The sequence below is a fragment of the Hemitrygon akajei genome, chromosome 31, assembly GCF_048418815.1.
Source record: "Hemitrygon akajei chromosome 31, sHemAka1.3, whole genome shotgun sequence".
NCBI classification, from domain to species: domain Eukaryota; kingdom Metazoa; phylum Chordata; class Chondrichthyes; order Myliobatiformes; family Dasyatidae; genus Hemitrygon; species Hemitrygon akajei.
The window spans coordinates 7,795,854-7,823,299 of NC_133154.1; the positions used below are offsets into that span (position 1 = coordinate 7,795,854).

Sequence of the window (27,446 nt, forward strand, 5' to 3'; positions counted from 1 at the left end):
TTCAGGGTGGGTCAGAAAAACTTAGCAGGTGTACACACAGGTTGTGTAAATATACATGCTCTTCAGCTGAGACAATAAAGGTACTTGTAGGTAATCTCGGATTCTCTCTGTGTCTCTCTATTACTAAGGGGTAGATCCGTATCACAGAATGAATTACAAAGCCCATAGAGTAAAGGACTGAATCACAAACAAGAGAAAATCTGCAGATGCTGGAAATCCGAGCTGGAAATACGGGCCAAGACGTCAACAATACTCTTTTCCATAGATGCTGCCTGGCCTGCTGAGTTCCTCCAGCATTTTGTAATTTATATTTTTTATTGAAGTTCCTCATCAAACAAACATTCCCACAAGATGTATTTCAGACATTGTACATATATAGCATATAATCATATATATCACAAATCTCCACAAAGTATTTATCTGAGGTATACACTTATAGAAAAGAGTGGAAAGAAAAAAACAAGCAAAAGGAAAGAACTATGTACAAGTAGGGAGTGATCTTTTTTTTTTACAACAGATTCATTGATTTGTGAGAATAAAATCAGGCCTATGAGGCATTATGTAGTTAAACCATTTTTCCCCAGTATGAATCAAAATGTTCCAGCTTATGGTTAACAGATGCTGTTATCTTCTCCATTTTGTAAATGTCCTGATGCACCATCAATAACTCTGAGACGTGGGTTAAGGTAGGCTTTTATTGGCTGGAAGAAAGCACAAGCAGCAAGTGACCACCACACAACATCCTGGAGACTGAGGGAGGAGCAGTGCCTCCAATCGCCTTTATACAGGGGTCAGTGGGAGGAGCCACAGGAGCAGTCAGCAGGGGGTCAGTGGGAGGAGCCACAGGAGCAGTCAGCGGGGGGGGGGGGGGGGGCGTGTCCAGACAGGTATATATAGTTCACCACATGTCCATTGTAATTTCCATCCATGTATTTAAAGTTGGGCTCTCCTGTGATAACCATTTCCTAGTAAGAGTCTTTTTACCAGCCACCAACAGTATATTCATTAAATATTTATCTCTTTTCAACCATTCTTGAGGTATATATCCAGAATATATGGTTCCTCCAGCATTTTGAGTGTGTCGCTGAGAGTAAAGGACTGTTTCCTGTCCCGTGTGCTGTTGGCTCTTATGTCACAGTTTGAGCTTTTCTTAAAACCAAACACCAGAAGTGAAAGAACATGTTATAGTCCATTGCGCAAGACCCAGTAGGAACGGGTCAAACCAATTATACTTTCCACCTTTCACTGGAGCGTACAAAATCCTTACCGGGCTTGGCGGGTAAATGCAGGGGAGACAGGGGCATCACGGTAGAGTTGTGGTTGGCGTGACATTATTACAGCTTGGGGCAGTGGGGTTCGAAGTTCCATCGCCCCGCTGTCTGTAAAGGGTTCGGACGTCCTCCATGTGGGCTTCCTCTGGATGCTCTGGTTTCCTCCCACAGTCCAAAGACTGTTAGTAGATTAGTCCGTCTTTGTAAACTGTCCCGTGATCAGGCTAGGGTTAAATAGGTGGGCTGCTGGGTAGTGTATCTCTTTGGGCCAGAGGGGCCTGTTCCAGGTTACAGCTCAGGATCAAATAAATTTCTCCTGGCTGGGGTGTCACGAACCCAGGGTCACCATGTCAAAATTAGGGGCTTGTGAGAGAATTGAATTGACTTGTCTTTATTTTTTTTTAAATCCTTCATGTACAGGAGGAGCAAAAATCTTCACATTAGGTCTCTGTCTAAATATGCAATTTATAGTAATTTATAATAAATACTATGTACAACAGGACAGTCAATATAACATGGAGATACAATAGTATCAGCATGAACTTATCAGTCTGATGGCCTGGTGGAAGAAGCTGTCCCAGAGCCTGTTGGTCCTGGCTTTTATGCTGCGGTAACATTTCCAGATGGTGACAGCTGGAACAGTTTGTGGTTGGGTTGACTCAGTCCCCAATTATCCTTTGGGCCCTTTTTACACACCTGTCTTTGTAAATGCCCTGATAGTGAGAAGTTCACAACTACAGATGCGCTGGGCTGTCCGCACCGCTCTCTGCAGAGTCCTGCGATTGAGGGGAGTACAGTTCCCATACCAGGCAGTGATGCAGCCGGGTCAGGATGCTCTCAAATGTACCCCTGGTATGGAAACTGGGGGCCCATACCAAACTTCTTCAACCTTCTGAGGTTAAAGAGGCGCTGTTGTGCCTTTCTCACCACTCAGCCAGTAGGTACAGACCACGTGATATCCTCGGTGATGTGTATGCCGAGCTGTTCACCCTTTCAACCCCAGATCCATTTATGTCAATAGGGGTTAGCCTGTCTCCATTCCTCCTTCGCTGAGGGAGAGGTTGTTTACTTGACACCACTGTGTCAGGGTGATGACTTCTCTGTAGGCTGCCTCATTATTATTTGAGATTAGGCCAATCAATGTAGTGTCAATGTTCTTCACCCAGAGCGTAGTGAATCTCAGAAGTGATTGGGTTTCATTTTTATACTGTCTGTTGCCTTTGTCTACAAAAAAATGCCTTCATTATGGTAACTGTTCATTCACAGTATTGTAATGAATAGCACTTAAGACGCATAAAATGGATATGAAAGAATGATTACTAAAAGTGAAGTGGGGGAACTACTTCTGTTAATCAAAACAAATGTACGGATGTGCATTGGACTTATGAAACTATTAATATTATGGGAACTTAGTGAAACGGGAGGCCTTTGTCGGTCAAGGTCGACTATGGTCGCTATGTTCTAGCTGTCAAAGTATACAATAATTTACAACACAGTTCAAATATTGAAGACACGACAATGGGCTGAGTGACAAACAGTGAGAGAGAAAGAAACAGCAGGAGAGGGAGGGGGATGGAGACACACAAAAGAATGTGGAGATCTCTGATGAGCTCAGTCTGACTGTCTGTGTCCTCTCCAGTCACCGAGAAGTCAGCACCCGTCTCTGTTTTACCTCTTGCCCTTTGTCCTCTGACATCATGCAGCACTGTTAACACATAGACTGTGCCATTTCAGGATGAAGGTTCATTTCCTTCCCCCCACCCCTCCGGCACATTCCTGAGGGGAATTAGGAAGCAATAGATATTCACTTTGCAAGTTGGACCTTGTCATGGCCAATAAGCAAGTTGAGTGATACATTTCTGTGTTTCAGAAGATCACAAGACATAGGAGTAGAATTACTCTGCCCCCCCCCAATTCCATCATTAGCGATTTATGTCATGGGCCCCGCAGACCTCTGTGGCGTGACGTAAAGCATTGAGCAGCTATATTTACGAATTGTGGTCGTTAAGCTCTTGCGCTTTCTGTTTAATCTTGTGAAGGTAATTGTGACTTCCACGGGTTTTACGTATTCTATGGTTAGTTAAAGCGGACTCCGGTTTAGAGAACATCGCGGGGTCTTTGTGTTGAGAATGATTTGTCTCGCGGTGTCTCTCGGTTGTGCCTCTGATGTTCTGTTGGTATTCCAATGTACAACCTCCTGCTTCAGTCTCTTCACGGAAAGTCTGCCATTTCTCCACTCCCAGGTCCAGTTCTGTCAATGGCCACTGTGACAAATTATTATCCTTGTCTCATTTTCATGAGAGAGGGATAATAAACCCTAACCTCCAGCCTTCTTTTCAACCAAGAACTCTTCAACCTCCTCTTTAAATATACCCAATGACTTGGCCTCCACAGCTGTCTGTGGCAATGAATTCCAACAGATTCACCACTCACTGGCTCAAGAAATTACTCCTCATTTCTGTTCTATTCTGAAGCCTTGCACTCTGGTCCTAGACTCCACCACCACAGGAAACATCCTCTCAACATTCACTCTATCCAGGTCTTTCAATAGTCGTTAGGTGTAATATTCTCTGTGCCACACAGGACTTAAAAGCTTCCACTTTCAAGCATTCGATGCCTTGGCAGGATCTCATTTCTGGAGTCCACCCTGAGTGAGTCATGTTGCAGTTTAGGGATAGCACGCAGCACAGCTGGTCGAGCAGAGGTCTCACCTGTCCAGCTCAGTGTGGACCTTGACCTCACAATCTACCTCGTTGTGAACTTGCACTTGATTGTGTACCTGCTCTGCACTTCCTCTGTATCTGTTACACTTTATTCTGCATTGTTGTTGTTTTACCTTGCTCTAACTCAATGCACTGTGATCTGATTTGTATGAATTGTACGGAAGGGAAGCTCTTAACTGTATCTCAGGAGTCGTAGAAAGGTACGGTGCAGAAATAGACTCTTCGGCCCATCTAGTCCATGCTGAACCATTTAAAACTGCCTACCCCCATCAACCTGCACCGGGACCATAACCCTCCATACCCCTACCATCCATCCAAACTTCTCAAACATTGAAATCAAAATCGCATCCAGCACTTGTGCTGGCAACTAATTCCACACTCTCGTGACCCTGTGAGTGAAGAAGTTTCCCCTCCATGTTCCCCTTAAACTTTTTCACTTTCACCCTTTACACATGAACTCTGGTTGTAGTCGCACCCAACCTCAGTGGAAAAAGTCTGCTTACACTTACCCTATCTTAGTTTTATATATTTCCACCAAGCCCTCCTCTTAATCTTCTAAATTTCAAGGAATAAAGTCCTAACCTAGTCAATCTTTCCTTATAACTCAGGTCCTCTTGAGCTGGTAACGCCCTTGTAAATTTTCTCTGCACATCTTTCCTGTAGGTAGGTGACCAAAACTGCACACAATACTCCAAATTAGGCCTCACCAACTTCTCACACAACTTGAACATAACATCTCAGCTCCTGCATTCAATACTTTGACTTATGAAGGCCAACGTGCCAAAAGCTTTCTTTACCACCCTGTCTATTTGTGACACCACTTTTAATGAATTATGGAGCTTGTATTCTCAAATCCCTTTGTTCCTCCGCACTCCTCAGTGCCAAAAATAATCCAATCCCAATGTTATCGTGTCGGCCTACCCACTACAACCTGTGTAAAAAAAAAATCATGTCCTTCACATCTCCTTTAAATTATCCCCCTCTCAAATTAAAGCTATGCCCTCTAGAAGTAGACCCTGATTTGATTGTCTACCCTATTTAAGTTACTTATAAAAATTCTATGAGGTCTTTCCTCAGCTTCCAAAATTCCAGAGTAAACAGACAAATCCGTCCGGCTTTCGATTCAGTTGAGGTTTGGTCTGATGTCACGAGGAAATCACCCCGTGTTGTTTCGGTATCCAATGACAATATTCAGAATCAACATTATTTATTGAGATACGGTACGGAATAGGCCCTTCTGGCCCTCCGAGCTGTGCTGTCCAGCAGTCCCCTGATTTAAACCCAGCCTAATCAAGGGGCAATTTACAATGACCACTTAACCTACTGACCAGCATGTCTTTGGACTGTGAGGAAATCAGAGCACCCAGTGGAAACCCACGTGGTCACGGGGAGACAGTACAAACTTCTTACAGGCAGCAGCGGGAATTGAACCCGGGTCACTGGAACCGTAAAGCGTTGTGCTAACCACTACGCTACCGTGCTGCCCCCTACAAGAGAATTGATTGTGGGATGGAGTCACAGGATTCCAATCCTCTCCTCCCGGGCTGTCTATGCGGAACCTGCACGGCTTCGAGAGTGCTCCAGTTTCCTCCCGCTTGCCAGAGACATGCTGGGCAGTGGGTTAACCTTGCCCCAGGAGTGTAGAGGAGTGGAAGAGTCCCAAGGGAGAGGATGTTAACATGGAGAGAATTAAACGTGATTGGTGAGTTGATGGTTAGTGTGAACATGGTGCACTCTCATAAAAGATATAGTGAACTTAAAGTTAGATGGTTAGAACACAAGAAATAGGAGCAGCAGTAGGCCATTTGGCCCGTCAATCCTGCTGCACCATTCAATAAGATCTAGCCATGGACTCATCTCCACCTACCTGCCTTTCCCCCATAACCCTCAACTCCCCTGCTATGCAAAAATCTATCCAACCCTGACAACGAGTGGCTGTCCTGGGCTCCTTGCTACAGGGATATCACAGCAACTAAGAGCATTCAAGTCAGAACTTGATTTTTTATAGCCTGTGGATTTTATGCCATAATATTGCAGAAATTGACTGGAGAAAGAAAGAGAATTTCTCCCTCTAAAACAGCATGGAAAATAAAATGTAATTACAATCCAGGGTGCTGCCAGACTGTTCTATCCCTCAGCAGGAGGTAATCCCTCCCCATCGCTGAGCACATCTACAAGGAGAGCTGTCACAGGAAAGCAGCCTCCATCGTCAAGGTCCACCACCATCCAGGCCACGTTCTCTTCTCGCTGCTGCCATCAAGCAAGCCGTAGGTCCCACTCCACCAGGTTCAGTAAAGTTATTACCCCTCAACCATCAGGATCAAAGTACGTTATTCTCAAAGTATGCATGCAATACACAACCCTGAGACTCATCTTCCCACAGACTGCCAGGAAACAAAGAGAACCATGGGACCCGCTCTTGGACAATTTCACTCACCTCAACACTTAACTGATTCCACAACCTATAAACTTATTACAACTCAGTATTCTAATTGTTTTTATTGTTTGCACGATTGGTCTTCTTTTGCACACTGGTTGTTTGTCAGACTTTCTTATTTATAGTTTTTCCACAAATTCTACTTTATTTTCCTGTGAATGCCTGCAAGAAAATGAATCTCTGGGTAGGTACAGTACACAGTGACATATGCATACTTTGACACACACGCACACGATAAAAGTACAGGCCGAAATATCGGCTGTACCGTTTTTCCATAGAGGCTGCCTGACCTGCTGAGTTCCTCCAGCATTTTGTGTGTGTTGCTCGGGATTCTAGCATCTGCAGATTTTCTCTTGTCCAGGATCCTGATGTTAGGTTCAAAGTACATTTGTTTTCAAAGTATGTACAGCATATCCAACCTTGAGATTCATGCAGCTACACAAGGAGAGAGTGAGCAGTTCCAAATTCCTGGGCGTCAAGACCTCTGAGGATCTAATCTGGTCCCAACATATCGATGCAGTTATAAAGAAGGACGACAGTGACTATACTTCATTAGGAGTTTGAAGAGATCTGGTATGTCAACAAATACACTCAAAAGCTTCTATAGTTGTACCGCGGAGAGCATTCTGACAGGCTGCATCACTGTCTGGTATGGGGGGGGGGGGGGCTAATGCACAGGACTGAAAGAAGCTGCAGAGGGTTGTATATTTAGTCGGCTCCATCTTGGGTACAAAGTACCCAGGACATCTTCAAGGAGTGATGTCCCAGAAAGACAGCGTCCATTATTAAGGACCTCCAGCACCCAGGGCATGGCCTTTTCTCACTGTTACCATCAGGAAGGAGGTAGTGTAAAGGCACACACTCAGCGATTCAGGGAACAGCTTCTTCCCCTCCGCCATCCGATTCCTAAATGGACATCGACTCCTTGAACACTACCTCACTTTTTAAATGTATACTATTTGTTTTTGCACGATTTTTAATCTATTATACTGTAATCTGATATATATATACTGTAATTGATTCATTATTATTATTTTATATTTTTTCTTCTATATTATGTATTGCATTGAACTGTTGCTGCTAAGTTAACAGGTTTCGTGATACATGCCGGAGACAATAAACCTGATTCTGAAAAGAAATGCAACAGAATCAAAAAAAAAAAACCACATTACAAAGACTGTCAAACATCTAAATTGCAAAAAAATACTAATCGTGCAAACCATAAAAATATGACCAAATAACACACAGAACAGGAACTGCGGAGACCTCGAAAGTGAGGCAAATACAGCCGGTCAGGACTCCAGCACTTTGCGCCCAACGCTAGGAGCGAGAAAAGAGGGGAGGCGGGTTAGGCTCACGCAGCTGTCCTTTAAGACATAACTTGTGTAGCCCTGTTGATTTTGACTTTGTTTCAGAAACTCATTGAATCCCTGAGGGAGAATGTCACAGATAAAAGAAAAGGCAGCTAAGATATCTGGAACATGCTGTGTGGGGAAAATTTTGGGATCTGCCAATAGGCAGTGGAAATGGCTGAAAGCTAATTAAGGAGGGACTTTGGGGACATCTGAAATCATTTAACGTTTGGGATCCTCTGCACCCAGAACAAACTCCAGGGTCAAACACCACATCAGACCAAGACGCAGTGGAGTGATTCCTCTTGTGTCATATTGAGAGCAGCATTCTACAGTTCACAGGGCCGAGCTGGGAGGGATATGATTCAAGTGACCGCACCAATATGCCATTTAACAACTTCGTCACACACCAGACATCCTTCTGCCTGCAATGATCTAAAAAAAAAAATGGTAAAGATATGTCTGCAGAAATTGGGAAGACTTGAAGATGAAATGGACTGGAGCGTAGTGGTTAGCTCAGGGCTTTACAGAACCAGCGGCCTGGGTTCAATTCCCACCGCTGCCTGTGAGGAGTTTGTACGTTCTCCCCGTGACCATGTGGGTTTCCTCCGGGAGCTCTGGTTTCCTCCCACAGTCCAAAGACTTCCAGGTCTTAGGTTAATTAGCCATTGTAAATTGTCCTGTGAATATGGCTAGAGTTAAATTGGAGTTTGCTGGACGGTTTGAAGGTTGGACGGGCCTATTCCGCGCTGTATCTAAATTTTTAAAAATTAAAATACATTTTATTTTAGCAATTCAGTGCGGAATGGGCCCTTTTGGTCCTTTGTGCCACACTGCCCCACAACCCACCGACTTAACCCTAACCTAATCACAGGGCAATTTACAATGACCAATTAACCTACCGACCGGTAACTGAGCGGGAGGGAACTGCCGCACCAGGGGAAACGCACGCATTCCATGGGGAGGACATACACAGAGGACGCCAGGGCTGAGCTCTGAACTCCGACACCCCAGAGCTGTAACGGCGTTGCGTACTGCACACATTGCGGTAGGTTTGAGATGACGGGAATTTGGGAAAGTTATTACGTAAATTCCCCCCCCCCTTCCTCTATTCGCTGAACTTTTACTTCTTCTCACCTGTCTACTGCTTCCCCCTTTGTCCCCTCCTCCTTCCCTTTCTCCTATGGTCCACTCTCCTATCAGATTCCTCCCTCTCCAGTCCCCGACCTTCCCCACCCGCCTGGCTTCACCCACCTCCTTCCAGCTGGCCTCCTTTCACTCCCCGCACCTTTTCATTCTGGCGTCTTTCTCCTTCCTTCTCAGTCCCGAAGAAGGGTCTCGGCCCGAAAATTCGACCTCCTATTCATTTCTATAGATGCCAACGCTGCAGACTGTAACATCAAGTTAGCGATCTGCCCTCTCACTTTGGAAGGGGGTGACACTTCTGAGTGTAAACTGTGTACTCAGAAAAAGGCAATGCGATGAGAATCGCATTTGGCTGAAGAGTAAGTGTTGGCCAAGGGCCTCTTTTCTTCTTTCAGCTGATGGCCAAGGGATCTTTTTTGTAAGTCAGAGGGAGAGAGACGACCTCTCAAAGACCTTGCCAAGCAACAGAATCAGATTTAATATCACCGGTGTATGTCGTGAAATTTGTTGTCTTACTGGCAGCAGTACAATGCAATGCATAATAGAGGGAAATCTGAATTACAGGATAGAGAAACATAGAAAACCTACAGCACAGTACAGGCCCTTTGGCCCAAAAAGCTGTGCCAAACATGTCTTTACCTTAGAAGTGACCAAGGGTTACCCGTAGCCCTCTGTTTTTCTCAGCTCCATGTACCTGTCCAGGAGTCTCTTCAAGGACCCTGTCATATCTGCCTCCACCACCATCGCTGGAAGCTCATTCCACGCACTCACCACTCACTGCGTAAAAACTTTCCCCTGACATCTCCTCTGTACCAACTTTCAAGCACCTTAAAACTGTGCCCTCTCGTGCTAGCCATTTCAGCCCTGGGAAAAAGCCTCTGAGTATCCACGAGATCAATGCCTCTCATCTTATACACCTCTATCAGGTCACCGCTCATCCTCCGTCGCTCCAAGGAAAAAAGGCCGAGCTCACTCAACCTACGAGTGATGTTCCCCAATCCAGGCAACATCCTTCTAAATCTCCTCTGCATCCTTTCTATAGTTTGCACATTATTCCTGTAGTGAGGCGACCACAACTGAGCACAATAGTCCAAGTGGGGTCTGACCAGGGTACTATAGAGCTGTAACATTACCATGTACGTGTAGTGTATCTTCTGTAAGTTTGCTCATGAAGCCAAGCTGAATGGAAAAGCATATTGTGCAGAGGATGAGGAAAATCTGCAGACAGGTTCAGTGAGTGGACAAGGGTCTGGCAGATGAAATGTAACGTTGGTAAATGCAAAGTCATCCACTTTGTGTAAATATTGTTTCTATTTTTGCACTACATATAAATATAATAGTTAAATTAAATTAGTACAAAAATATAAATTAAAAAGTAGTGAGGTCGTGTTCATGGGTTGAATGTTCATTCAGAAATCGGATTGTAGAGGGGAAGAAGCTGTTCCTGAATCAGTGAGTGTGTGTCTTCTGGCTTCTGTACCTCCTTCCTGATGGTAGCAATGAGAAGAGGGCATGTCCTGGGTGATGGAAGTCCTTAATGATGGATGCCACCTTCTTGAGGGATTGCTGCTTGAAGATGTCCTGGATACTATGGAGGCTAGTGCCCGTGATGCAGCTGACTAAGTTTACAACCCTCTGCAGCTTACTTCTATCCTGTGCAGTAGCCCCAAAACCAGACAGTGATGCAGTCAGTTAGAACGTTGTTCATGGTACATCTGTAGAAATTTGCGAGCATATTTGGTTACATATCAAATCTCCTCAAACTCCTAATGAAATATAGCTGTGGTCTTGCCTTATTTATAACTACATTGATATGTTGGGTCCAGGTTAGGACCTCAGAGATATTGACACCCAGGAAATTGAAGAGGTGGAAATGGGTAAGGCCAGGCAACAGGGCTCTGGTGAAGCTGTATGGGTCAATCCCCTGTACCGTGGACACAGTGGATTACAGAAACATTGATGAACTCCAACCATACCACTGACTTTCGACAATGGAGACGGGAGATCATCGATGACGTATGCTCCACTGGGAGCTAAGGGCCCAAGAAGAAGACAGACAGACAGGGACATTACAGTAGCTTTGCATCTTGTTAAGAATGAATCACACTTCCTCAATCCCATAGAATCTCTGGCCTCTTGTTCCAATATGATGAAACCAAGAACGTTTCATGAAACAGTTGAAGTATGTGTTAAGATTCATAGAATTCAAACAGATATGTTGCACACTTTCAATATCATCATCTAAAAGATGCAAGAATTAGAATGAAAGCAATAAACATTCCACAGTGGTTCCTTAATTTTCATTTTAGGCAAAGATTCTTTAAACTCAGGTGGTGTGCCTGTGCGCACACGCACCCACACGTGCGTGAAGAATCAATAACGAACATTGGTGCTCCCAATCTAATTGGATACGTTTACTGTTTAACCACTGGGTGTGTCAAGAACCTTTGACAGATGCAGGAGATACGAGCCGCACATGGACATCATCACCTTTGCACATTGTGTCGCTGGCACGATAGCATAGAGGCTAGCGCTGTCGCTTTACAGTGCCCGTGATTATTGATTGGGCCTCAATTCCCGAAGCTGCCGGTAAGGAGTTTGCACGTTCCCTCCGTGTCTGCGTGGGTTTCCCCCGAATGCTCCGGTTTCCTCCCACTTTCCAAAGATGTACAGGTTAGAACTGGTGAGTGGTGGGCATGGTATGTTGGCGCCGGACACGTGGTGACACTTGTGGGCTGCCCCTACCACGTCCTCAGGTGGTATTGGCCATTGAACCAAAAAGATGCATGTCACTGTATGTTTCGAAATTTCAATGTACATGTGACAAATAAAGCTAATCTTTCTCTCTCTGTCCCCCCTCTCCCCATTTCTCCCTCCCTACCCCTCTTCATCTCTCTCCTTCCTTTGTAACGTAGATTAGTGACAAAGGACAGCCTTTTCTACCCCTCCCTTATTGCCCTTTGAGAATGTGTTGGTGAGCCATTTGCAGTGGTGGTGTGATGAAGACGCTCCTACAATCCCAGTAGGACGGCCACGGAGGGGGATCTCCATTACAGTCACGCAGCATGGAAATTGGCCCTTTGGCCGAACTTGAGCAGACACGTTTCAGTCCCGGATGGTACAAAGCTTCATGAGCATCATTAGTCACTGAGGCAAGCTCTCGCAAATTTCTCCCGATGTAACAGGTTGCCTCACAGTCTATGGAGGGGTCACTGCACAGGACCCCTTTGGCAAGTATCACAGCTTGTAAATGCTTTCTGTAGCCAGCTAAGAGTCTTTTAACTCTTGTTTGGGGGATTTTCACCCATTCTTCTTTGCAAAAGGCTTCTAGTTCTGTGAGATTCTTGGACCGTCTTTCATGCACTGCTCTTTTGAGGTCTATCCACAGATTTTCGATGATGTTTAGGTCAGGGGACTGTGAGGGCCATGGCAAAACCTTCAGCTTGCGCCTCTTGAGGTAGTCCATTGTGGATTTTGAGGTGTGTTTCTGATCATTATCCTGTTGTAGAAGCCATCCTCTTTTCATCTTCAGCTTTTTGACGGTTGCTTCCAGAATTTGCTGGTATTTAATTGAATTCATTCTTCTTTCTACCAGTGAAATGTTCCCGGTGCCACTGGCTGCAACACAAGCCCAAAGCATGATCGATCCACCCCCGTGCTTAACAGTTGGAGAGGTGTTCTTTAATTTCATGAAATTCTGCACCCTTTTTTCTCCAAACATACCTTTGCTCATTGCAGCCAAAAAGTTTTATTTTAACTTCATCAGTCCACAGGACTTGTTTCCAAAATGCATCAGGCTTGTTTAAATGTTCCTTTGCAAACTTCTGACACTGAATTTTGTGGTGAGGACGCAGGAAAGGTTTTCTTCTGATGACTCTTCCATGAAGGTCATATTTGTGCAGGTGTCACTGCACAGTAGAACAGTGCACCACCACTCCAGAGTCTGCTAAACCTTCCCGAAGGTCTTTTGCATTCAAACGGGGGTTTTGATTTGCCTTTCTAGCAATCCTATGAGCAGTTCTCTCGGAAAGTTTTCTTGGTCTTCCAGACCTCAACTTGACCTGCACTGTTCTTGTTAACTGCCATTTCTTAATTACATTACAAACTGAGGAAACGGCTACCTGAAAATGCTTTGCTATCTTCTTATAGCCTTCAAGACGCACAGAAAAGCTGGATGAACTCAGCAGGTCAGGCAGCATCCGTTGAAAGGAGCAGTCAACGTTTCAGGTTGAGGCCCTTCATCAGGACTAAAGAAGGAGGGGGCAGGAGCCCTATAAAGGAGGTGGGGGGGGGAGGGTAGAAAACCAATCAGAGGAAAGATCAAGGGGTGGGGGAGGGGAAGCAGGGAGGGGATAGGCAGGAGAGGTGAAGAAGGAATCTAAGGGGAAAGCACTATGGGTAGTAGAAGGAGGCAGAGTCATGAGAGATGATAGGCAGCTCGAAGAGACAGAGTGAGGGTGGGATGGGGGAAGAGAGAGGGACGGAATTACCTACGCTCCGTCCGCCACAACAAAGAGGATCTCCCAGTTGCCACTCACTTCAACTCTGCTTCACATTCCCAGTCGGATATGTCCATACATGGCCTCCTCTACTGCCATGTTGAGGCCAAAGTCAGGTTGGAGGAGCAACACCTCATATACCGTCTGGGTAGTCTCCAGCCCCTTGGCATGAACATTGAATTCTCCAACTTCCAGTAATTCCCTCCCCCTCCCTTCCCCCATCCCAGTTTCACTCTGCCTCCTCTTCTAGCTGCCTATCACCTCTCTCATGACTCTGCCTTCTTCTACTACACATAGTGCTTTCCCCTTACACTCCTCCTTCACCTCTCCGGCCTATCCCCTCCCTCACCCTTTGATCTTTCCTCTGATTGGTTTTCCACCCTCCCCCCACCTTCTTTATAGGGCCCCTGCCCCCTCCTTCTTTAGTCCTGACGAAGGGCCTCAACCCGAAACGTTGACTGCTCCTTTCAACAGATGCTGCCCGACCTGCTGAGTTCATCCAGCTTTTTTGTACGTCTTGATTTGACCACAGCATCTGCAGTGCACTCTGTGTTTCTTATAGCCTTCTCCTGCTTTGTGGGCATTTATTTTAATTTTCAGAGAGCTAGGCAGCTGCTTAGAGGAGCCCATGGCTGCTGATTGTTGGGTCAAGGTTTGAGGAGTCAGGGTATTGATAAAGCTTTGAAATTTGCATCACTTGGCCTTTCCTAACGATGACTGTGAACAAGCCATAGCCCTAACAAGCTAATTAAGGTCTGAGACCTTGGTAAAAGTTATGAGAGCTCAAATCTCTTGGGGCGCCCGAACTTTCGCATGCCACTGTAATATTGGTGACATTAAACCCAATTCTGAAATGAGGGAATTTCCTCCGTTTCTAATCTGTGCTTTGTGGAAGGTGGAAAGACGATGAGGCACTTGGCTTCCAGTTATTGGTTCACAGGATGTCTACGGTGTCTACCCTAACTGTACACGAGCTGAGAAACCAGCTTACAGCCAGTCACAGTGGGTCAGCCTGGAGTCAGACTGGCCAGACCAGAAAAGGGCATCCGATTATTTAATTTGCTTATAGATTTAACCCTAGCCTAATCACGGGACTGATTTCAGTAGCTTGATAGTCACTGTTACTAAGCCTTGCCTCAGTTTTTTTTTAAAAAAAAACGAAAGACAAGATTTACTTAATTTCTTACATTTGAATCCCCCAGCATCTGTCGTGGATTAGAACTCCGACTGCCCAGAAAATTTACAGCACTGAGACACCCTGCTGAGTGAGTCCTCCCGAATACCAAACCCTCACCTGAAGTCGCTGCCTCGGTAATTATGCGGCCAGTACCCCTAAGGTTGTGGTACAAGGTACTTTTCACCTGGTCAGTGTTGAGAGACTGAAGCAGTGGTAAATGAGTGCTGGGTGGTTAGATTCTGTCCTGCCGGAGATGGCCAACACTCAGTGTGGAAGTTCTCTCCAAAAATCCGGAGCATCCAGGGCATCTTTAAGGAGCGATGCCTCAGAAAGGCTGCGTCTATCATTAAGTACCCCCACCACCCAGGACATGCCCTCTTCTCGTTGCTACCATCAGGAAGGAGGTACAGAAGTCTGAAGGAACACACTCAGCGATTCAGGAACAGCTTCTTCCCCTCTGCCATCCGATTTCTGCATGGACATTGAACCCATGAACACCACCTCTCAGCTTTTTTTTTAAATTTCCTATTTTTGTACTGCTTATTTAACTATTATATATTTACTAAGATTCAGTTTTTTTCCCCTCTGCATTATCGCGTACTTCTGCCGCAAAGTTCGCATATTTCACGACGTACGCCGGGGATATTAAATCCGATTCTGATTTCTGGTTCAACCCCAAGGCCAGTTGCACAAAGGAGTGGAGGGACAGGGAGAGAGAGAGGGATCGCGTTTGCGAGCACATTTCTGGGTTATGATTGTGCAGTGAAGATTGAAAAAAAACCTGGCACGGCACATGCCTCCAAATCTCCAGCGGCCACCCACCTCCCAGATGTGTCCAGTCAGTACATCATTGAAGGCATTTACGACCTGACGGGAGGAGCCCCCTGCTTTTTAATGTAACCGAAGAGCAGTCAAACCAGCCAGCAAGACTTCAACTTCCTTAATCGAGTATTGCAGAAAGCAATTGTCAAGGCGTTCAAAACGACATTATGCAGGTCTCTTACCTTCCCGCAGCGTGGTTTGCCAGCTGTAACATCCGATTAAGCTGTTTCTTCATCATTTTTAAAAACTTTTTTTAAAAAACAAAACAAAACAGACAATTCCCTGCCCGTGTCTCCGTTAGTTTGCCTGTATCTGCAGTTTCTCCTCTACCAGGCGCTCCGGGTGCCGTGGGCGTGTGTAGATCCTCCCCTCCCACAACAGGCGAATATGAAACTTGTCTTAAAGTGACACCGACAACACATGAATCGGTCAGATGGCAAAGAGTTATGAGTTTAGAGTGGCGTCTCTTCCATAATGACCATAAGACATTGGACCAGAGTCAGGCCATTCGGCCCGTCGAGTCTGCTCTACCATTCTATCATGGCTGATTTAATATCCCCCTCAACCCCATTCTCCCGCCTTCTCCCTGTACCTATTGATGCCCTTACTGATCAAGAACCTGTCAACCTCTGCTTTAAATATACACAATGACTTGGCGACTGTCGGTGGCAATGAATTCCACAGATTCGCCACCATCTGGCTAAAGAAAGTGATCCTCATCTCTGTTCTAAATGGACGTCACTCTATTCTGAGGCTGTGCCCTCTGGTCCTAGACTCCTCCATCATAGGAAACATCCTCTCCACGTCCACTCTATCTGTGCCCTCTGGTCCTAGACTCTCCCACTATAGGAAGCATCCTCTCCATGTCCACTCTATCTGTGCCCTCTGGTCCTAGACTCTCCCACTATAGGAAGCATCCTCTCCATGTCCACTCTATCTGTGTCCTCTGGTCCTAGACTCTCCCACTATAGGAAGCATCCTCTCCACGTCCACTCTATCTGTGTCCTCTGGTCCTAGACTCTCCCACTATAGGAAGCATCCTCTCCATGTCCACTCTATCTAGGCCTTTCAATATTCAGTAGGTTCCACCAGTCTTCTACACCCCAGCGAGTACAGGCCCAGAGCCATCAAACACTCCTCGTACGTTAACCATTTAATTCCTGGGATAATTCTCATGAACCTCCTCTAGACCCTCTCCAACGCCAGCATAACCCTTCTGAGATAAAGGGCACGAACCTGCTCAACGTTCTCCACTTGTGGTCTGACCGTTGCCTTATAAAGCCTCAGCAGTACCTCCTTGCTTTTAATACTTTCAGCACTGGATCAGACAATGGAGTCTGGAGTTCAGTTCCCGGTGCCGTCTGTAAGGAGTTCGTATGTTCTCCACACAGCCACCTGGGTCTCCTCCGGGTGCTCTGGTTTCCTCCCACATTCCAAAGACAAACGGTGAAGTTTACTGCTATTTAATACATGCTATGTGTGCTTTGTGTTGTGTATGACTGTTGGTACTGGGTTTTGTGCCTTGGTCCTGGAATAACGGTGTTTGGTTTGGCTGTATTCATTGGTCCATATGTCACATATGTCAACCATTTGTCACGTATGGTTGAATGACAACTAAACTTGAAAATTAGTGGTGATTGGAACTCAGCAGGTCAGGCAGCGTCTGTGGAAAAGAGCAGATAATCGATGTTTTGAGCCGAGACCTTTCTCCAGGACTGCTGGGTTGCTGGACAGCATGGCTCACTGAGCCAGAAATGCCTGCTCCATGCTGTATTTCTAAATAAATAATTATATATCTTCTGTTCTCTTTAGAGAAACGGTGTCCCTTAATGTCAATTCTGTCTCCACGAATTCCACCCTGGCTCCCGGTCACGAACCTTGCGGATTTAACTCCCAACTCTGGACGACGTATGCTCAAAGGGAGAATTTGAGGCTCTTTCTCGAGGATTAGAGGTTGGACGGTGTATGTCAAAGATCTCATGGGCTTGTCCTGTGGCCATCCATCCATGCCACGTCACAACATACGTCAGTGACAATTAACCCGTCCGGTAGTCGAGACTGCCCAACACATCATCAGCACCAGCACACCCACTATCAAGGACATATACACAGAAAGGTGATGGAAGAGGACCAGTAACATCATGAAGGATCCCACCCACCTTGCTCATGGACCGTTTGACCCACTCCCATCATTTATTAATTAATTTATTTATTTTGCGATACTGTGCTTAGTAGGCCCTTTAAACATAGAAACATAGAAAATAGGTGCAGGAGTAGGCCATTTGGCCCTTCAAGCCTGCACCACCATTCAGTATGATCATGGCTGATCATCCAACTCAGAACCCTGTACCTGCTTTCTCTCCATACCCCCGATCCCTTTAGCCACAAGGGCCATATCTAACTCCCTCTTAAATATAGCCAATGAACTGGCCTCAACTGTTTCCTGTTGCAGAGAATTCCACAGATTCACCACTCTCTGTGTGAAGAAGTTTCTCCTCATCTCAGTCCTAAAAGGCTTCCCCTTTATCCTTAAACTGTGACCCCTCGTTCTGGTCTCCCCCAACATTGGAAACAATGTTCCTGCATCTAGCCTGTCCAATCCCTTTAGAATTTTATACGTTTCAATAAGATCCCCCCTCAATCTTCTAAATTCCAGTGAGTATAAGCCTAGTCGATCCAGTCTTTCTTCATATGAAAGTCCTGCCATCCCAGGAATCAATCTGGTGAACCTTCTTTGTACTCCCTCTATGGCAAGAATGTCTTTCCTCAGATTAGGGGACTAAATCTTTGAGCCAGGTTACCCCAGCAACCCTTGGTAAACACAATTGACCAACTTTAACCTAATCACAGGACAGTCTGAAATGAGGAATTAGCCTTCTTGGCGCATCTTTAGACCGTGGGAGGGAAACTGGAGAACTCGGAGATAAAAAACGTGCATTCCACAGGGAAGATGTGCTGAGAGCTCCGAACTCCAGAACTCGCCAAGCTATGACAGAGTCACGCTAGCTGCTACTCTATCATGAGAGGAGGCTGCGGAGTGTCCGTGCCAGGACCACCAGATCCAAAAAACAGTTCCTTTCCCCAAGCGGTAATGATCAACACCTCCACCCACTAACTCCACCGCTATTTTCCCGTCACCTACCTTATGCAGAGCCTAGTGTCCTTTTTGGGGTGGCAGGGGTGGAAACACATCTCTCTCAAAAGAGTTGTAAGGAGCTCCTTCCCTCCGCTGGCCTGCAGGTCCCCCTTGGGCAAGGTGTAGCACCTGCTTAGCCCCTGATCAGGGTCATGTGAAACCATGGGAGCAGGTGGTGGATGGTCATATGAGCAGCCAGTGCACATCACAAGTCCTGGTTATGCGACCACCGATACTGGGCAGACGATCTCTGAAGAGTATTGACAATGGCTGGGGATTCACCCGTCTTGTAAAGACACTGCCCAGAAGAAGGCAATGGCAAACCACTTCTGTAGAAAAATTTGCCAAGAACAATCTTGACGAAAGATCATGATTGCCCACATCATACAAAACAGCACATAATAGTGATTATGCTTTATCTCTGCATAGCATTGGAACGGTAACAGAGTCTACTATTACTGCACCAGTGACCTGGGTTCAATTCCCACCACTGCCTGTAAGAGTTTGTACATTCCTGTAAACGTATTGTACATTTATCTGTGGAATTCTCTGCCCAATGACGCAGTGGAGGCTACCTCAGTAAATATACTTAAGACAAGGTTGCATAGCAGGGGGAGTTAAGGGTTATGGGGAGAAGGCAGGTAGGTGGAGATGAGTCCATGGCCAGATCAGCCATGATCTTACTGAATGGCGGAGCAGGCTCGATGGGCCGGATGGCCGACTCCTGCTCCTATTTCTTATGTTCTTATACTGAAGTGACCAGAACCGAACACAATGCTCTAAGAGGGCTAACTGGGAGGGAAGGGTTAGATTGATCTTGGAGTAGGTTAAAAGGGTGGCACAACATTGTGGGCTGGAAGGCTGTACAGCGCCAGCGATGGGAAGATTGGGGCTCAGTTCCTGCTGCTGCCTGTAAGGAGTTTGTACGTTCCCAATGTGTCCACGTGGGTTTCCTCCACATTCCAAAAAAAAAAGACACACAGGTAAATAAATTGCAGGTTAGTAAGTTGTGGGTGTGCTATGGTGAGGTCAGAAGCATGGCAACACTTGCAGGCTGCCCCCCAGCACACTCGCACTGCATTGGTCACTGATGGAAATGATGCTGTTCACAGTCTGTTTTGATATGTATGTGACCAATAAAGCTATTAGTCTATAATCTTTAAACGGCTTGATTAACGCTTTATAGCTGCAGAATTCAGCCTGCTGAGGAGCTGACTTAAAGGGGGTCGAACAGGGAATGAGTGGGGGGGGGGGAGTGGAAGCAGGCTCTGTTATACAGCAGGGGCACACGGTTTGAAACTTTATTTGGAGTGAGATCAGACAGGAAGGCGGAGTGCATAACCTTTGGTGACTGAGTCTATTTAGAGCCTTTTGCAATGCTGCAGGCAGGTGTTGCACACACACTCACACACACCCCCCCCCCTTGGGTTGAACGTGGGGCACAATGATTTGCTGCATGTGGTAGCGAAACCCTCCATCGCTCCTGCACCAGATGTAAAGCAAAGCCTCGGGCTGCAAGAAATAATAGCACCTTGCATTGTCACAGCACCTCTAACTCAGCAGTGCCTTACGGCTGCGTGTTCACCGCGGTGTCTGACGATTCATGGCTGCATCCTGAGCTTGGTACTTTACACTGGCTGACACAGGAACAGCTATTACTCTACAACCGTCAGGCTCCTGAACCGGCATGGATAGCTTCACTCAACCAACACTCAACTGTTGCACAACCTACAGGCACACTTTCAAGGGCTCTACAACTCATGTTCTCAGCTTTATCTATCTGTCAGTCTGTCTGTCTAACTATTTCTATTTTTTCTATCTGTCTAACTATCCTTTTCTATCTATCTTTCCATCTGTCTGTCTAACTATATCTATTTTTTCTATCTAGCTATCATTCTCTCTGTCTAACTGTATCCTTTTCTATCTATCTATCTTTCTATCAGTCTGTCTAACTATATCTATTTTTTCTATCTAGCTATCTTTCTATCTACCTCTCTCTCTATCCATCTATTTATCTATCAGTCTGTCTTTCTGTCTGTCTATCATTTATCTGTCTATTTATCCATCTAATTATCTAACTATCTAGCTATCTATCCGTCCATCTATCTATCCATGTACCTCTCTATCTGTCTAACTATCTGTCTACTTTTTATTTTCATAATTTATTTTCTTATACACATTGGTTATTTTTATTTATTAGTGTTTTCACGTGTAGTTTCTCAGAAAAGCTATTTGTTTTTACTTTTCTGTAAATGCCCACAAGGAAATGAATCTCTGTATATGGTGACATATACGTAAATTGAAATTTACTTTGGAATTTGTCAAAGCCACACGAGGACGGCACTAGGAGGCAGATTTTGAGGTGTTTTTTGAAGGAGGAGAGAGAACCGCTCATCAGCTACTGGGAGGAATTTGCTGAGGTTTAAGCATGCCACAGAGGCACAGCTGTTAAACATAGAAATCTACAGCACATTACAGGCCCTTCGGCCCACAATGCTGTGCCGACCATGTAACCTACTCTAGAAGCTGCCTAGAATTTCCCTACCGCAGAGCCCTCTATTTTTCTAAGCTCCATGTACCTGTCCAAGAGTCTCTTAAAAGCAGAGCCGCGGCCTCACAGATTTCAAAGTCTGATCTGTCTGTGTGGGGTTTGAACGCTCTCCTCAGGACCACACGGATTTCCTCTGGACGGTCCGGTTTCCTCCAACGTTTCAAAGAGTGCAGGTTGATAGGTGAATTGGGTGCTGATAGATAGATAGGTAAAAAGATAGACATAGAGAGGTAAAAAGATGGACAGATTGAAAGACAGATAGATAGCTAAATAGATCGATAGGAATTGTCCTGACTGTGTAGGTGACTACTGTCATCCAGGAAGAGTTGAAGAGAATCTGGGAAGACCATGGGAACACTTCAGTGTAGTACAGGTCCACCGACCCAGGACGTTGTGCTGATTTTATAACCTACTCTAAGGTCAATCTAACCTTCCCTTTGACATAGCCCTCCAGTTTTCCATCACCCATGTGGCCTACTTGAGTGTTTCTTAAATGTCCTGAATTCACTGCCTGTGCCACCATCCCTGGCAGGGCACTCCACACACCCATCACTCTCCGTGTAAAGAACTTACTTCTGACATCACCCCCTCCCCATCTTTTCTTTCAATCACCTTAAAATTTCCCCTCCTGTATTAGCCATTTTTGCCCTGCAGCGGGAAAGGTAGAGGAGGCTTGACCAAACAGCAGAGCAGCAAAGACGATTTAGCAGTAAACAATATTTTACAAGTAAACTTCAAAATAACAGGCCACAAGAGGCCACAAAACCAGAGAGAACAGATATTTAGCATGACAAGGCAACAAGGTAACTGAACATAGAACATAACAGCACAGTACAGGCCCTTTGGCCCACAATGTTGTGCCGACCCTTAAACCCTGCCTCCCATATAACCCCTTACCTTAAATTCCTCCATATACCTGTCTAGTAGTCTTTTAAATTTCACTAGTGTACCTGCCTCCACCACTGACTCAGGCAGTGCATTCCACGCACCAACCACTCTCTGAGTGAAAAAAAAACCTTCCTCTAATATCCCCCTTGAACTTCCCTCCCCTTACCTTAAAGCCATGTCCTCTTGTTTTGAGCAGTGGTGCCCTGGGGAAGAGGCACTGGCTGTCCACTCTGTCTGAAGACCAGGAGTAACTGGCTCATGCTCGCTGCTTTGTATGAGTGAACATAGGCTGTGTTTAAATAGGCTTCGGATGCGAACTGGGTTTAAATAGGCTGCAGGTGATGAATCGGAAACGGGTAGCAGGTGGTTCCTGTTAGCTCTGAGTTGACCTGGAGACGCCTGCCTGTGCAGGGCTGAGGGAAAGGGTGTCTGGCTATTCATTCTATCGATGACTTTTATTATTGTGTAACCTTTATCAAGTCACCTCTCATCTTAAATCCCAATAAGAGATTATATTAATGTAGAATTAGTTTAAATGGATGATTGATGTCCAGTGCATATGCTGTGACAGAAGGTCATGTCTATCTATCTATCTTTTTATTTATCTCTCTATCTGTCTAACTATCTAACTAACTATCTATTTATTATTTTTATTTTCACACTTTGTCTTCTTACACACATTGGTTATTTTTATCTATATACAGTATACTGTTTTTACGTAAAGTTTCACATAAATTCTTTTCAATGTTTTAACTTTCCGGTAAATGCCCACAAGAAAATGGATCTCAGGATTGTACATGATGACGTACAGCATGTGAACTTTCATGATAAATTTTCTTTGACTTTGACTAAACTGCACAAGGACAGCACTAGGAGGCAGATTTTAAGGTGCTTTTTGAAGGAGGAGAGAGAAATGGAGGGGATAGGGAGGGCATTCCAGAGGTTAAGATGTTCACCAGCTGGTGGGAGAAATTGTTTAAGAGTGTCATAGTGACACAGCCGGTAGACTGCAGGACTACTGTGTGACTATCTCCGTCAGAAGCTGTTAATTTGCTAAGCTGGTTTATCATCGTCACATGCACTGAGCAACAATGAAAAACATTGTTCTACAGATAATTTCTGCACATCGGTGCATTGAGGTCGTACGGGCAGAGCAACAACAGAAGGCGGGTGAAATGTCACGGTCACAGAGGAAGTGCACTGCAGGCAGACAAAAGGTGCTGTCACGGTGTGCGTTGACAGACAACTGAACCCAGGTGCCGAGGAACGACAGACTCCCATGTTGAGATGGAAACAAGAGCTTATTTATCGGAATTCCAAGCAACACTGCCAACTGAGTCATTCTCAAAATACAAACAAGGACCCTGCGCTAATTGGGAATCCTCTTTAAGTAAGTGCGATGCGCTGAAAACCCATGCCGGTCAAAGTAAACTTCATAAGATTAAACTGAAAGCACAAGGGCTTAACAACTCCCGATAAGACAAACGCAGAGGCCCGGGCTCACGGGGCTCATGGCAATACCTCCCTCCCTAAGGCTGGCACCTGATGGCCCAGGGATACCTGATGCTTTCAAGACAAGGCTGGTAAACTGAGACAGATCTGATGTTCTTGAAAACTCAGGAACGTAGCACGTAACTCAAGAACAAAGCATATAACTCAAGAATGTAGCATCAAACTTGGGAGCATAGCTTCAAACTCAGGAGCATGAAATAGTACTTGGAAATATTGCATCAAATTTGGGACCATGGAATAGTACTTGGAAGCTTGCAATAGTCCCTGGAAGCCTGGAAGAGTCCTTGGAAACCTGGAGGGCCATGGGAAACTCAGGAAAACTTGACCACCTTGTATTAGACTAGAGAAGGTCAGGACATGGAAGCTAGAAACTCAGAAATCCTTGGGAAACTTGGGGTATTGCAACAAGCACTGAGAGTAGAAGGCACCTTTGCCTCTGGCCGGCCAATGCCCAGGCCTCTGTTGAACCTCTGTTGGGTCCGTTTACGGCGCAAGGTCCTTCTGTCACAGAGTACGCTGACCAATGACAGGCGCAGTGGAACGACAGCCTCCCACGTTGAGACAGAAACAAGAGTTTATTCATAAGAATTCAAACTGAACATCGAGCGACCCCGTGAGCTGAATCATTCTCAGAACACACACAAGGACCTGCGCTAATCGGGAGTCCGCTTTAAATGAGTGCAGTACACTGAAAACCCCGTGCCAGTCAAAATAAACTTGACAAGATTCAACAGAAAGCACAAAGGCTTAACAACTCTAGATGAGGCACCAATGAACTAATGCAGGTGTAAAACTGCAATGAGGTAGCTTGTGAGGTTGAGCCCTCCTTATCAGACCAGGGAACTGTTCAAGAGATATATAACCGCGGGATAGAAGCTGTCTTTGAACCTGATAGTACAGACTTTTGTGTCTTCTGCATTCAAATCCTGGAGCTAAGAATCAGCACCAGACAGACAGACAGACAAACAGACATACTTTATTGATCCCGATGGAAATTGGGTTTCGTTACAGTCGCACCAACCAAGAATGGTGTAGAAATATAGCAATATAAAACCATAAATAATTAAATAATAATAAGTAAGTAATGCCAAGTGGAAATTAGTCCAGGACTAGCCTATTGGCTCAGGGTGTCTGACACTCCGAGGGAGGAGTTGTAAAGTTAGTAAATTTTACCAGAAAGGGTAGAATTGCCTTCCCCTGCTATTTGGAAAGTGCTTCGTTATGAAAGGCATGTTCTTTTCATTTTCCTTCCATGTCTTCCTGAAAGCTAAGTTTTCCTCTGGAATAGGGCTCCACAAAGTCTCCAGATTTTCCAGTCAGAGCATTAGTTCAAGGTCAAATTATTATCAAAGTGCGTATATGTCACCATATACTGAGATTCATTTCCTTGCAGGCAGTCACAGTAGGACAAAGAAACACAGTAGAGTCAATGAAAACCTACATACAAAGACTGTCAAGCTTTCAATGCGCAAAAGAAGACAAACTGTGCTTACACAAATAAACAAATTGTAATAATAAATATTAACAACCTCAATAAATATTATTATTGGTGACACAGTAGTGTAGTGACTAACATGATGCTATTCCAGCAATTGGGGTTCAATTCCTACTGCTGCCTCTCAGGGGTTTGTACGTTCTCTCTGTGACTGTGTGGGTCTCCTCCGGGCGTTCTGGTTCCCTCCCACATTCCAAAGACGTAGGAGTTAGTAGGCTAATTAGTCACATGGGTGTAAATGGGTGGTGCAGACTCAATGGGCCGAAAGGGCCCGTTACTGTACTGCATCTCTAAGTAAAAATAAAAATGAATAAATAATATAAATGAATAAATAATACTGGGAACATGAAAATGAGTACTAACTAATCTAACAGTATCCCTAATCTCAGCATTCCCTTCATCCATGTTGGATCCAACTGTTTAATTCTTAGACAGTATAATTGATATTTTCTTTGTAGCTTAACAAGTAATTATCTGCGTGAATTTTATATAATTACTTATTTACATGTAACTTCTGTAGTATAAAAATAGCTGGCTGTAAGGCAGCAACATTCTTTTCGTAGCTTTCTCTCTCTCTCTTTAACCAGTAGACCTCTGTCAGTGGTTCATTTTTTCCTTTCTTCTATCAATAAAATGACCATGAAGCAACAAGTTTTGTGCCCTGTTCCTGACTTCTGAAAGAACTTTTGATTAAAACATCAGAATCCAATATGCACTATGCATGTCTGATCCTTTCTGGGCCCAGAGTAAAGGCACTGGCTTGTCACTTTGGAGTTTCTTCACTGCCCCATTCTCATTCAGCAAGATTAGTGAGATGGATGAAAGAGGAAGCCCAGTCATGTTATCAGCAATATAATCTGTTGTAAAAGGGGAAATTCCTTTCATTCTGTCATTGTTCCTCTTTTCCAGTTTATTTAAAATTCTTGGAGCATGGCTGCTATTGCTGAGCTCACACTTACTGCCCTCAAGTAGATGGTGGTGAGTCCACCTTCTCAAACCTTTGCCGTGCTCCAGAATTTAGTACCGATGCTGATGAAGGAATAGAAATAGATTGTTTAGGGGATTCTGTGTGATTTCAAAGTTCAAAGTAAATTTTATTATCAAAGTACACACAGTATACGTCACCATATACAACCCTAAGGTTCATTTTCTTGTGGGCATACTCAACAAATCTATAGAAAAGTAACTCCTATGGAATCAATGAAAGACCGTCCAACTAGGCGTTCAACCAGAGCAGAAGTCAACGAACTGCGCAAATGCAAATATAAATAAATATTGAGACCATGAGATGACGAGTTCTTCAAAGTGAGTCCACTGGGGCATGATGGGGCAAGTGAAGTTGAGTGAAGTTATCCCCTTATGTTCATGAGCCTGCTGGTGAATGTTCCTGAACCAGGTGGTGCGAGTCCTGAGACTCCAGCACCTTCCTGACGGCAGCAGCGAGAAAAGAGCGCGGTCTGGGTGCTGGGGATCCCTGACGATGGACGCTGCTTTCTTACGACAGCGTTCCATGCAGATGTGCTCAATGGTTGTGGGGGAAACCTATGAGTTCCTGTGCACCTGGAGTATCACAGTCTGAGGGGAGACCGAATAGAAGTGTATTCGTTTGTGGCTTAAGATAGCAGGAGTCAATTTTAGAAAACCTGGCACATTTATCTTTCAACATAGTCCCCTCCTACATTTACACACTTAGTCCAGCGGTCGTGGAGCATACGGATCCCTTCTTTGTGGAAGTGGTCCACAGCAGGGGTGATTGATAAGTTCGTGACCTAAGGTAGAAGGAGATGAGTAATTAACTTCAAACTAGAGTTGAACTGCACGTGCATGTAACAAGACCTGTATAACTCATCTCCTTCTACCTTAGCCACAAACTTATCAATCACCCATCTGTGGACACTTTCTGGAGGTCCAAGGTCCGTATGCTCCACGACCGCTGGACTAAGTGTGTAAATGTGGGGATGATGTTGAAAAATAAATGTGCTAGGTTTTCTAAAATTGACTCCTTCTACCTTAGGCCACAAACTTATCAATCACCCCTCGTAGATAGGATAGTCAGAGTCCTTTTCCCAGTGAGGAAAACTTTCCTCTCCAATCAGTTTCCTTCTTCTTAAGCCATTTATATTTTTCACCTATCACTTTGCAGCTTCTCACTTCACCCACCTTCACCCTCATCTGGCATCTTGTACTTCTTCCCCTCCCCCAACCTTCTTAATCTGGCTTCTTCCTTTTTTTCCAGTCCCGATGAAGGGTTTTGGCCTGAAACGTCAAGTGTTTATTCTTCTCCATAGATGCTGCCTGACTGGCTGAGGTCCACCAGCTTTTTGCATGTGCTGCTCTGGATTTCCACCATCTGCAGAACAGTCCTGAAGAAGGGTCCTGGGTCGTATCATCGACTGTTTATTCTACTCCACAGATGCTGCCTGACCTGCTGAGTTCC

General features: G+C 45.1%; 1 protein-coding gene across 1 annotated transcript in view; it reads right to left on the bottom strand.

The window, feature by feature from the left end:
- Positions 1 to 15,808, bottom strand: part of LOC140719464 (SH3 domain-binding protein 1-like) — an 83,804-nt gene extending 67,996 nt beyond the window's left edge. Inside the window, exon 1 of the mRNA XM_073034162.1 lies at positions 15,610 to 15,808. Coding sequence (XP_072890263.1) covers positions 15,610 to 15,665 — 56 coding nt within the window. The 5' untranslated portion in view covers positions 15,666 to 15,808. The remainder of the gene's footprint in view (positions 1 to 15,609) is intronic.
- Positions 15,809 to 27,446: the final 11,638 nt, after the last annotated feature.